We start from the raw sequence: 13,207 nt of genomic DNA on the forward strand, positions 1-13,207 counted from the left end.
GAGAGAGAGAGAGAGAGAGAGAAAGAGAGAGAGAGAGAGAGATCCCAGGAGAGATAGGCAGGAATGGAATCAAGGGCACAACTGGTTCTCCTTGGCAAGAAGAAGAGCCAGTTCTTCCTCTGAGACCAGAGCAAAGGAGGAGTACATGGAAGTAGATGCAGGGATGAGAAAAGGGGTGTCTGCTTTGTGTGGAGAAAGTACAGGAGAAGAGACAAGTCTGGGGTAAGGATGGGAGGGGTAGGAGGGCAAAGGAAGTGTCCCCTCCCCCACTTCTGGAACCTCTTCCCAGAGTTGTAGCCCCAGTCACCATGGTGATGGGAGGACTGCACTGAACTCACTTCATCTGAAGGAGAAGGAAGGAGCCTCCTGCCGTCCCCCTACGTGGGGCCCCAGGTAGGGGGCGGCAGCTAGGACCATGCCTGTGTTCCTGCATCCCCTGGAGCCGGCTCCTGAAGATCGGGTGGGTGCCCCAGAATGGCGACAGCATGCCCGGGATACGGTGAATGCCGCCCAGCAGCTGACGGAGCAATGCGGCGCAGACGCAGTGTCAGTGTGGCAACCCCACGAAAGAGTCTCAGACCCCAGCATTGCCCACAATCTGTACCGAAAAACTCACATGGCCCCCTGGCGTTTCCGCGTGGAGATGCTGAAGGGCGGCCGGACAGTGGAACAGCCTCCCCCAGGGGACGGGGTCACCCTCTGGAAGGAGAAGCTTAAGCCCCCTGCGTGGGTAGCAACCATACCTCTGCCCCTGCACAGGGATGCCCGGGCCATGCAGACTAATGAGTATATCCAGAACTATGTCCGAGGTGTCAGGCTCTTGGCCGCTCGCCTTCGCCAGGCAGAGCAGGAAATCAATGGACAGCTCCGTCTCCTCCTTCGGCAGAGGGAAATCACAGACTACAGGCTCAGTGAGATACGAAAGGGTCTGCTCATCAATGAAGAGAGCAGGAAACTCCGGCTCTACCGGCCTGCCTCAGAGAAGGTGAGACCCTCTCTTCCTCAAATCTCCCCCCAAAGCTGGCAGGCCAGTACAGAGAGATCAGAGAACTCTTCCAAACACCCAGAAGTCCGGGGGGGTCCAATAGTCCCTACCCTCATCAAACTTCCAGGTCAAACACCCTCCACTCCAAGTCCCAGGAGTTCAGACAGACCCTCCTAAAACACACAGCCTCCAGGATGTCAGATTCCCCACCCCCACCTAACTCCCAGGAGGTCACTCCCAACAGGGGATCAAATAGTTGTTTGTTCTCAAACACTCCCCCCATCAAAAAAAAAAAAAAAACTTTCCTGGAGGATGAAGAAGCCTCCAACCACTCCCAGCCTCCAGGAGGTAAAAGAGTCCTCTCCCCAAACTCCCAGGACATCACACAATCCTGCCAGTCACCTACAAACCCTTGGAGATTAAAGACCCTTTCTCATCACAGTCCTAAATTCATCAACCCTTATCCCCTTTTATTCCCCAAATTAGATACTCCTTCATCCCACAGGAGACCAGATGCCTCCTTCTCCTTAAAGCCCTTAGGAGGGGCACACCTTCCTGGGAGGGCACCCAAGAGGTCCTTTCTCTCTATATATATAGGGCAGACATCCTTCCCTCTTTCTCTAGGTCCCAGACAAAGCTGACACTCTGCTCCTGTGGGAGAAAGAAGAGCTTCGTGGCCTGAAAAGGAAACTGGAAAAGGACATGGAAACCTCAGAGACCTTGCTCAAGGTAGGAGAATTATAGGGCCTCTTTTTCTCTCCTTTCTTTTCCACCTACCCCTTTGGGATAAGGTTACTTTTGGCAACATACAAGGGAAATCTCCTGGGTAGAGAAGTTAATTGGTTATTGCTTCTGAATACTACCCAGGTATGCTATAAAGAGCTTTGACTCCAAAAATGGAATCTCCAAAAAACAAAAATAAAAATGAATTTGAGTTCTGCTTAGGAGACCTTGAATGAGTGGCTTCCTCTGTCTATGCCTCAGTTTCCCTAGACATAAAATGGGGATACTTATCTTACTCATGTGCCACTGAGCAGACCTGGAGACTCTCATGAAACTGCTGATGGGTCCATTAGAAATTTATGTAACATAATTTCATTTGGGCCCTCACAGCAGCAAGGCAATCCTTTTACAAATCCCTATCTGTGATTTGCTATCCCACTCAGCAGTCGCTCTTCCAAATCCTTTCTTGCCTCTAAAGTCTCTGCCCACCCTCTCAGCTGAGGGTCTCACAGCATACTTCACTGAAAAAACCGAGGCCATTGACTAAGAGCTCTTTCTCTCCCCTTCTAAATGTCATTCTGGGGGTGGCTAGGTGGTGCAGTGAATAGAGCGCCAGCCCAGGAGTCAGGAGAACCTGGGTTCAAATCCAGCCTCAGACACAACACAAAAAAAAAAAAACCAGCTGTGTGACCTTGGGCAAGTCACTTAACCCCAATTGCCCTCCAAAAAATATATATATAAATATCACTCTGACTCTTCTCTCACTCTCTCCTGCTTCACTTAAGTCCTCTATCCCTATATTTGTCACCCGTCTTGGCTAAACTCCTTGAGAAAGGTGCCTCCACTTTCCTTTCACTCTCTGCCAAACTCTGCAGTCTAGCTCACAACCTCATTGTTCAGCTGAAACTGCTCTTTCCAAAGTTACCAATGATCTCTTAATTGACATTCATAATGGTCTTTTCTCAATTCTCATTCTTCTTTGACACAAGTAGATCACCTTTCCTGGTGGATGTTCTCTCCTCTCTGGGTTTTTGTGACATTGCACACTTGGTTCTCTTTTTTGCTTTCCTGCTCACTTTTCATTCTCTTTTAATGGGTCTTCATCCAATTCATGGTCATTAACCTGTATCCCTATGACAGCCCCAGGACAACATTGCAGACCACCATTCCATATGGCCTACCACCTGTAGTCCCATTGCATTTCCAAGTGGAGACACTAGAGAGTGGAGGGGCAGTGGGTATCCAAAAAAGATCTGTCACAGACCTTCTTCTCTTCTGCCCCTTTGCTATTTCTCTTGGTAATCCCATCAGCTCCCATGGTTCCAAGCATCATCTTTGTGCTGATGATTTCCAGATTTATATACCCAGACCTAATTTCTCTCCCATGTTCCAGTCCCATATCATCAACTGTCTTTTGGACACATTCTGTAGTCATCTCAGCACCACCATCCTGTAAGACACCCAGGCTTACAACATCAGTGTCATCCTCAACTCCACATTCTCACTAACTCCACATAAGCCAATCTGTTGTCAAATATTGTCATTTCTACCTTCACAGTATCCATTGTATGCACTCTGTCTTTTCTCCTCTGACACTGTCACCACCCTGGTAGAGACCTTTGTCACTTTTCAGCTTTATAATTAAAGACCTGTCTCAAGTCTTTCCCCACTCCAATCCATCCTCCTCTTAGCTACTAGGTATTTTCCTAAAAAGAAGGTCTGGCCACATCACCTCCTTACTCAATAAGCTCTAGTACACCTTTATTACCTCTAGGGTCAAATATAAAATCCTCTGTTTGGTACTGAAAGTTCTCCATCACATGCCTCCTTTCCAGTCTTTGCACACTTTACTCCCCTCCAGGTAGTTTCTCTAAAATCCAGCTGCATTGACCTATTTACTTTTCCTCCCAGTTGACACTGCCATCTCCTGTCTTTGCACTGGTGGTACCCCATGCTTGGATGGCACTGCCCCTTCACCTCTGACTCTTAGCTTTTGTGCTTCCCTCAAAATTCAATTCAAATGTCCCCTTTGGCAGGAGTTTTTTCTAGCCCCCATCCCAGAGCCTTCTCTCTGAGATGATTTTCTGTTTCCATTGTATATATCTTGTAAGTACATAGTTATTTGCATGTGGCCCTTCCCTTCCCTCTCCATTATTAGACTAAGCTTAATTGAGAGCAATGACCATGTTTTTGCCTTTCTCTGTATCCCAGTGCCTAGTAGAGTGCTCGACACATAGTAGGTATTTCCTAAGTATTTGTTAACTGGTTGACCTTTGTCCCAATTAAATGAGATGCTATAAGTAAATCCTTTCACATAGGCTTTACAAAGGAAGTGTCCTACTAATGGGCATAATCATGAGTAACATTTATTGTGCCCTGATACTGAGTATTGTTGAGCACGCAAAAACCAAGCAGGGCATCGTTCTTGCTCTTTTGTCAATCCAATCCAATAGTTATTTATTAAGCACTTACTATATAGAGAGCCTTACATTCAACATAGGAAGTACAAGAACAGTTATTAGGCAGATCTTCCTCTCAACAAGTTTAAAATCTGATGTGGGGAAACCATCAGAGGCTCTTTGAGATGGAAGGGGCCCCAGAGGCCATCAGATCTGCCTTGGACCTATACAAGAGTCTGCCTTTAGTAACTTCAACAAATGGACACCCAGCCTCCACTTAACTACTTCTAGGGATGCAGAAGGCCCTCCCTCCAGAAACAACCCATTCCTCTTTGGCACAGCTCTCAGTGTTGGGAAGTTTTTCCTTACATCTAACCTAAATCTGGCTCTGTTGCTTCCACCTGCAGCAACTAGGTCTATCCTTTGGGACCAAGCAAAACAAGGCGAATCCTTTTTCTATATGACAGTTCTTCACTCTTTTATGAGGCAGCTAGGAGGCACAGTACCATGGTCCAGGGCACTAGACCTGGAGTCAAGAAGACCTGAATTCAAATTTCGTGTCAGACACTTATTAGCTCTGTGACCCTGGCTAAGTCACTTAACCTCTGTTTGGCTTAGTTTCCTTATCTGTAAAATGGGGATAATAATAACACCTACTTCCAAGGATGGTTGTGAGCATTGAATGAGATAATAATTGTATTACTTAGCACAGAGTCTGGTACATAGTAAGCACTATGTAAATGTTTGATATTACTACTACCACTACCACTACCACTACTGCAATTATTCAAACACTTGAAGATAGCTAAAATGTTCCCCTGGAGTCTTCTCTTTTCTAGACTAAACATCCCCAAATAGTCATGCAGCATGATCTCTAATACTCTTAGCACCCGATTGCCCTCCTCTGGACAAGCACCTCCAATTCAATAGGTAACATAGCATAGAAGCAGAAATCATTAAGGGTGAAAGGACCTTAGAGGTCACCTAGTCCAGTGCTGTCAAATTCAAATAGAAATAGATGCCCAAGGATCAAATACACCACAAGTCTAACATCTCTCATTCTAGTCCAACTGACCACTTGAGTCAAGGAAGCCAGGGGGTTACAGCTTCCTGAACTGACTGTGATACAGAACATGTTCACATTCCCATTGCCATGACTTTAGGGATTATGAAACACTTTCTAGTCCTATAAGGTAGGTATCTATATGTCCATTGTATGAATGAGGAAAATGGAGGCTGGGGCAGTGAAGTAACTTAACAGTCACAAAGCCAGTAAGTGACAGTGCAGGTCACTCCACATCTATCCCATTTTGCCCTCCAGAGACAAAGCTGTCCCTTTAGCTATTGCCCACCAGTCCCTCAACAGCCATTCCCTAGCCACTAGGTCTTCTATGGAGTTCTGGTAGCAATAAGAGGGGCTCCCCCCACACATACACACACACAAAACCTGGGTCTTTTTGGTCAAGGATGGGGAGGGGGGGCAAGTCTAGACCTGTAATTTTATCAGTTTAGAGAACTCTTGCTGAAAGGGACCTTGCAAACTGTTAATAATGTTTATTCTTGGAAAGTTGCCTAAGGACACTGAAACTTTAAATTATTTGCTCAGGGTCACAGCCAGTAGGTATGAGAGACAGGACTTGAACCAAGGTCTCACCAACTGAAAAACTAGCTCTATGATCCACCACTCCTTCCCACCTCTTGGTATTTTCTTATCCTAGACCTATCTCACTCTAGTATGAGTTGGGTCCAGTGTGAAGGGGCTTTCTCATCCTCATAAAGAGTGGATCCAAGGAGGAAGGGCAGGGAAGTATAGGGAGAGATTCTCATCTTCTCCTGGTCTGCCTCTCCCCAGAAGCCCCTACCCCACTCCCAGCCTCTCCCTCTCTGTCCACTGAAGACCCTTATGACTTCTCCCCACCTGCTTTCATCCTTGCCCCAAAGACCTTTTTGACCTGCCTTCCTCTTTGCCCTCCTCCAGGCCCTGTCCAAATGCCGTGATGATCTGACATTTTGCTGTGAAGAGCGGCTCCGGGTGGTGGATCTCATGAACCACTGCTTGGATTCGGTGCTGGTGGAGGCTGGGCGTCAGTCCTGGATCAATATCAGCCGAGTCCACACTCCTAAGGTGCAGGGTACCGCCAGCCCACCAGTCAACCCTGTGGGGGTCAACCCCCTAGGTGCGTCCTGCCCCAGTGTGGGGACACTCTTCCCTCACCTGTCTGAGACACAGTCCTCATGGAACTGGACAAACTTACACTCCTATATGCCCCCTCACACCCAATAACCCTTAGCATCTAGTAACATGATCAGTGGCCCTTCATCATTACAAAGGCAACATGGCAGAGTGAAGAGAGTACTTACTTTGGAGCCAGGGAGATCTGGGTTCAAATTCTACTTGACACTTAGTGGTGGTGTGACCCTGAGTCTCAAGTTTCTTCATCAGCAAAATGAGGGGTTTGGGCCAGAAGGCCTCTAATGTCTCTTCTAGCTCTAAACCTATGAACCTATGATCCTATTCCTAATGAGCTTGTAGGCACCGACCCTCGCAATAATACCCAGAGTGACCCTCTTCGATAATATGTACCCTGGGGAAGCCATTAACCTTTCAGTGACCAGACAACTCTTCAACACTGATGATTTGTGAAGCTGCATCTGTGGTTGGAGTTTCCCTATCAGGAGTATTTCAGGGATCAATGTAAAAGTCCTAGACTTCAGTTCAAGAAATTGACTTCAGAAATCAAAGATATAAGGCCCATTGCTTAGATAGCAGCATGGAACCAAGGGAAGGATGCCAAACTCTAGTTACAGGGCCCAAGTTTAAATCTTGGATCTTTTACTTGCTACTTATGGGACCTTGAGTCAACCACTTCCTCTCTCTGGGTCTCAGTTTCCTCATCTGTAAAACAAAGGGGTTGGACTAAATGGCCTCTGAGGTCCCTTTCAGCTCTCGCTCTGTGGATTCTATGATGTTATAAGACTTCACAAGACAAGATGGGGATAAGTGACTAGAGAGCATTAGGCCTGAAAAATATCTGAGAGCTTCATCGTCCTCAAGCTCAGTGTAAACCAACAATGTGATATGGCAGTCAAGAAAAACAGCCTAATCTCTTGCTGTCTTAAGAGAGGTACAACTTCCTAGGATAAGGAGGCAACAGATAATTTCACTTTGCCTGGTAAGATCACAGCTGAAGTGTTGCATTCAATTCAAAGCATCACAGTTTAGAAAGGATCTTGATAAACCAGGGAATGTCCAGAGGGGACATGGGGAATGGCATGGCGAAGGGTCTGAAGTCCTTCTCTCAGCTCCAGGAATCTTTTCTGACTGTCCCCCATGTCTGAAATGCTTTCCTTCTTCAACTTTGCCTGCTGATTTCCTTGGCTTTCTTTAAGCTCCAACAAAAATCCCATCTTTTACAGGAAGCCTTTCCCAACCCCTCTTACTTCTAGAGCCTTCTCTTTGTTAATTACCTCCTAGTTGCCATGTATATAGCTTGATACATATATATATATTTGCATTATATTTTCCCCCATTAGATTGTAAACTCCTTGAAGGAAGAGATTTTTTTGTCTCTTTTTGTATCCTTAGGACTTAGCACAGTGCCAGGCAAATAGTAGGCACTTAATAAAAGTTGATTTATTGGGGTGGCTGGGTGGCACAGTAAGTCAGAGCGCCGGCCCAGGGATCAGTTCCAGCCTCAGATACTTAACACCCACACAAAAAAAACTGGCCATGTAACCTTGGGCAAGTTACTTAACCCCAATTGCTTTAAAAAAAAAAAGTTGATTTATTGATGATTGAAGGAACTTGGGATGTTTAGTACAGAGAAGAGGAGGTTGGGATGGGGGAGAAGGGAGTAAGATGATAACTGCCTTCAATTATATCAGATGTTGCTAGGTAGAAATGAGATTACCCTTAAATTTGAGGTGGTTTATGGGATAAAAGCTCTGGACTTAGAATCAGAATGGTCTCAATTACAGTCCTGCCTTAGATGCTTCCTAGCAGTGTGACCCTGGGCAAGTCACTTAACTTCTGTTTCAGTTTCCTCAACTGTAAAATGGGGACAATGATAGCACCAGTTTCCCAGGGTGACTGTGAGCATAAAAATGAGATAATATTCATCAAGTATTTTGTACAGTGCCTGCCATACAGCAGATGCTATTTAAGTGCCATCTGTTATTATTGGCTATCTTGCCTCAGTTTCCTCATCTGTAAAGTGAGGATAACAATAGCATCTACCTCCCAGAACTGTTGTGAGGATCAAATAAGCTAGCATTTGCAAAGTGCTTTGCAAACCTTAAAAACGCCGTATACCATTCGTTGTTACTATTAGTAAAAGTGTCTAAGGCAGGGTTCTAATTCAGGTCATCCTAATTCCAAACCCAGAATTCTTATCCCATGGGCTGGATCACATAAGTGTAATCTCACCCTTCACGTGGCAATATTTCAAATACTCGAAGGCAGTTATCATCTTCCCCCACTGCAGCCTTTTCTTCTTTAGGCTAAACATCCCAAGTTCCTTCAATCATCACTAACTCAACTTTTATTAAGCATGTCTATTTGACAGGCACGGTGCTAAGTCCTGGGGGTACAAAAAGTCTGGTTAAAGTCACAAAGAAACAAATTGAGGTAAGGAGAATCTTTCTAAACATTAGAACTATATAAGTCTGTCATAGATTCAGTGGACCCCCCCTTACAGGGGGTCTTCAGGTGAAGGCTGAGTGATCACCAAGAGATACTTTTTCAGGGATGGATTGGTCTAGAGGGTCATTGAAGTCCCTTCCAATTCAGAAACTCTGATTCAGGAACTACCTCAGTGACCTTGTGGACCTCTCTCCGCTCCCCGCCCCCCAAGTGCTCCATGTAACCCTGTGATTCTATGAGTGTCTGCTCTCCAGTAATGGCCCCAGTGAACTTGTGAATATCTCCTCTTCAGCAATCTCTCCCTTAGTGCTATTGAACTCTTCTGGCATCATATCTAGCAGTAATAACAACAATTAATAAAAGCCCTTGTTTCTATGGCACAGAAAATTTACATGTACTTTTTTTTACCACAACCCCATGAACTGAGTAGAAAGAATTATTTCCCACTCTCTTTAAAGATAAGGAGAGTGAGAGCTCAAATGACTTGTCTGAAGTCATACAGCCTAGACCAGGGGTGGGGAGCCTGCAGCCTTGAGGCCACATATGGCCCTCTAGGTCCTCAATTGCAGCCCTGACTGAATCCACCCCAGGCCTAGATTTAGCACAACGGAGATTTGGGGGATGCCAAGTCTGGTTGTTAAGAGAGACCTACAGAAAAATCAAGAGAATGACAGAGATAACTGAGGGAGACACAGACACAGACAAGCCTCCATAGGCATAAAGAGAGGGAGGTGGGGAAAAGATAGTGGAAACTCAATTATCTTGGAGAGCTCTTCCAAGGGACACTTCCTCTGCCCCTCAGAGTGTAACTTGGCTCTGAATGATGCCAAACAACTGCTGGTGGAGGGAAAAACAGTAGTAGAGAACATGAGAAAGAGCGAGCATCATGCCCACACCTGGCAACTGCATGTCAACAAGTCTGTGGGGAGTTCTCTGTCCCGAAAGATACAAGAAACGATGCAACTCAAGGTGAGCAGGGTGAAGGGGTGGGGCCGTGGCCAGGACTGGCATTGGATGGGGAGTGCAAAGGAAGCATTTATTAAACGCTTACTCTACTCCAGGCTGTGTGCTAAGAGCCAGCAATACAGATATGATATGAACAGAAAAGCTAGCTCGAAAGGGGCCTACCTTCTAATGGGTGAAGAAAACAGGCAAAAGGGAGCTGAGAGTCAGGATGGGTGGAGGGGAAACGAAAGGTGCCCAGAACATGGCATATTTTTGCAATCTGGAAGCCAGCAACAGGGACAAGAGGAGAGTCAAAGACTAGCCTAGGCCCATCCACCAAATGGAGGCTCAGTGGATTACCAATGTGAAGAGTTGTTTGGTTGGATAGTTGGGAATTAATAGTGAATATATGTGGAATTATTTGGATGTTTGGTTGAAACATAGAGGTTCAGTGGGAGCCATATTTGGAACTGATTTGAGGGAAGAGATAATTTGAAGGCTGGTTGGGGGTCACATGGAGTTCATTGGGGCTGTGCATGGAGTTGGATGGGGATGGCATGTGAAGAATTGATTTCAGGGTAGTTAGAGGCCTAGTAGAGTTATTTGGATGGCTAGTGGAGAGCTACACATGGAATTTATGTGTGGAGTTGATTTGTGGGGCATTTGGCTGCCAATTGGGAGCATTGTGGAGTTGGTTAAGGGCTCTGTGCGGAATCGATTTGGAGACTAGTTAGGGGTTGTGTTTGAAATGGACTTGAGGACAGTTGGGAGTAAATGGAGCTAGATGGTACCATACATGGAACATGGGAGGGATAGCGCCTACATTTTCATATTAAACTGGTTGTGAGGCCCTGGGTAATTTAATACAATCATAGGATCATAGATTTGAGCTGGAAAAGAACCTTAGAGGTCATTGAGTCCAACCCTCTCATTTTGTAACTGAGAAAACAGGTACAAAGGGGTTAAGTGACTTGCCTAGGGTCACTCAGCTAGCATGTAAGGCAGTATTTGAATCCAAGGATTAGCATCCTATCCACTGCACCACACTGTCTTCTCTCAGGAAAGGCTGAACATGATGACTGGGCTCATGAGAGGGACCATCAACCGAGTCAGGAAGTTCAAGGAAGAGATTCTTATCACAAAGGAACTCTGCAAGGTAAGGAGGGGCCTTCCTTGAGGGCAGGGATGGAGAGAGGTCCAAGGAAGATAGAGGAAGCTAGGAGGCATGTGTGAGGGAGGGAGAGAGGGGTCTGTCTCAATCCTCAATAACCCTATACTCTGTCTCCAGGGTCCTGGGTGTGAAAAACACCTGGAAACCCGAGAAAAGCTGGAGCGGCCCATAGTGAGGGTGTTCCAGAGACACGTTGGCACCCAGCTTCCAGAAGCCAGTCGCCTTTCTATGGTACAACCTCGCCCTCCCATCTACAGAAATTGCCCTTCTTTCCCCTCCCCTTCACCTCCTTCCTCTCCCATCTTCTCCAGTTCATCTTTCCTTTTCCCCCACTGTCCCTTTCTTCTCTCTTCTCCCCAAACTCTTCCTCCCTCAAATGATCAATCGACGAACATTTATCCAATGCTTACTATGTGAAGGGCCCTATGTTAGGTGCATTTAGGATTAGGGTGGTGCAAAGTGTAGATGAGAAATGATCCTTGCCCTAACAGATAATTCACACACACACACACTCCTTTCTGACACAGGCAGAGACACAATGCATTATCTTGCTCAGATGACAACCCTCCTCATGGAGAACACTGGACAGCAGCAATATCCTGGGCCCTAGGGAGGGTACTAGGGAGCTGCCTCTTGAACAGTTGTGATGATGTATAAGGAGAATGCCTTGGAGAGGAGACCAGATCATGTGTGAACATTCCATAGCTGATTCTGTTTGGCTGACCACATGGTTGGGAGGAGCCTTTGGTTTTTTTTTTTGATTGACAGTGAAGTCAAAACTGTCAGTAACTTCCAAAGGGCTGGTCTCTCTCTGATTCCTTGTCTTCATTTGCACCCTGTTGTTGTGACACAGTGGAGAGACCATGCCGTAAGGGCTAGAAGGGGCCTTAAAGGCCATCTAGTCCCCCCGGAGTAAGGGGAAGGGATTTCTGAGGACACATGGCCCTCAAGGAATGGAGCATCCCTGGCCTTTTCACTCTTTCTTTTCCAATCCAAGCGAAGGGGGTGGAGACTCCAACTTTGAGTAAAAATAAGAGTCACGGAAATCCAGGAGCCAGAGTTCAGGCTTCCCAGGGTGGTCCTGGCCAGTCAGTCCTCTGAGCAGGGTCACACGGTGGGACCTGAACTCAGAGCTTCCTGGCCCTCCAGACACAAGGACCTCTCTCCCAGCAGTCACTCCCTTCCCTGTTTCCCTAAGTCTCCCACCCGGCTGGCTGCATATCTTTCTCTCCAGCCCCTCCGGATCTTCCTCCTTTCTCCTTCCTCACTGCTCATGTCGGGTCCCGCTCCACCCCCACCCCGTCCCTCCCCGCAGGGCAGCAAAGAGCTGAATTGCCAAGCCACCAAAATGGAGAAGGACCTGAAGAAGCTGAAAGCCACCAAGAAGCACCTGGCCACGTGCATGCGCCACAAGCAGATGGGCCACCAAGTAGATTACGATGTGCTGCGCCTGCGCGTGCGCCATAGCCATCCACACATGACCTACGAGCAAGTCCAGCGCATGTGCCCTGAATGACCCCCGCCCCACCCCCATTCTCCAATAAAAGTCAGGTTAAAGACGGACAGAGCTGTTCGGTGTCTTTAACTCTGGACAGAGCAGGAAGGGACCCTTCCTTGTACAGATGGGGAAACTGAGGCCCACGGTGGGCAAAGGCTCACAGGTTGGAAGGGACAGGATTCAAACCTGGTCCTCTGGGTTAAGTGACTTGTCCAAGGCATACAACTGTCTAAGGCTGGATTTGAACTCAGATCCTCCTGACTCTAGGGCCAGTACTCTTATCAGCTATGCCACCAAGCTGCCCCAAACAAATTTCTTTTTCCTTTCTTTTTGGAGGGGGGAAGGCAGGGCAATTGGGGTTAAGTGACTAGCCCAAGGTCACATGGCTAGTAAGTGTTAAGTGTCTGAGGCCAAATTTGAACTCAGGTCCTCCTGACTCCAGGGCCAGTGCTTTATTCACTGTGCCACCTAGCCACCCCAAAATATATATTTTTAAATGAGTTCACAGACTCCAAGTTAAGAACTTTGATCTAGTTAAACTACTGATTTTATAGATAGGCATTCACTTTTGATCCCTGGACAGTGTTCACCACAGGAGAGGCAGCTAAATGGTGCAGTGAATAGAGCACTGGGCCTGAAGTGAGGAAGACCTGAATTCAGATCCTCACTCAGACATTTCCTAGCTGTGTGACCTTGGGCAAGTCACTTAATCTCCATAAAATGGGGATGATAGTGCCTACCCCTAGGCTTCTTGTGAGGATAAACTGAGATGGTACTTATAAAGTACTTTGTACACCTTAAAGCACTATATAGCTAGTACTGGGTTAGCTATTACATAGATTTA

At 46.6% G+C, this 13,207-nt stretch overlaps 1 protein-coding gene across 1 annotated transcript; it reads left to right on the forward strand.

Annotated features, from left to right (window-relative positions):
• Positions 1-26: 26 nt before the first annotated feature.
• Positions 27-12,428, forward strand: TEKTL1 (tektin like 1). Its single transcript, XM_069086931.1, has 7 exons — positions 27-985; positions 1,610-1,714; positions 6,086-6,284; positions 9,552-9,718; positions 10,755-10,850; positions 10,983-11,096; positions 12,181-12,428. Exons 1-7 carry the CDS (start codon positions 416-418, stop codon positions 12,379-12,381), a joined length of 1,452 nt encoding a protein of 483 aa, XP_068943032.1. The 5' UTR covers positions 27-415; the 3' UTR covers positions 12,382-12,428.
• Positions 12,429-13,207: the final 779 nt, after the last annotated feature.

This window comes from Petaurus breviceps, unplaced genomic scaffold, assembly GCF_028583685.1.
Source record: "Petaurus breviceps papuanus isolate PSGF00001 unplaced genomic scaffold, PetGlider_PUasm1.0 180, whole genome shotgun sequence".
NCBI lineage: Eukaryota > Metazoa > Chordata > Mammalia > Diprotodontia > Petauridae > Petaurus > Petaurus breviceps.

What these genes read in the sequence shown, in the direction of transcription:
- TEKTL1 (XM_069086931.1), top strand. Translation starts at nt 416, where the DNA reads ATGCCTGTGTTCCTGCATCCCCTGGAGCCGGCTCCTGAAGATCGGGTG. An exon ending in CCTCAGAGACCTTGCTCAAG is followed by an intron (nt 1,715 to 6,085) that starts GTAGGAGAATTA and finishes GCCCTCCTCCAG; the next exon opens with GCCCTGTCCAAATGCCGTGA. An exon ending in TCACAAAGGAACTCTGCAAG is followed by an intron (nt 10,851 to 10,982) that starts GTAAGGAGGGGC and finishes CTCTGTCTCCAG; the next exon opens with GGTCCTGGGTGTGAAAAACA.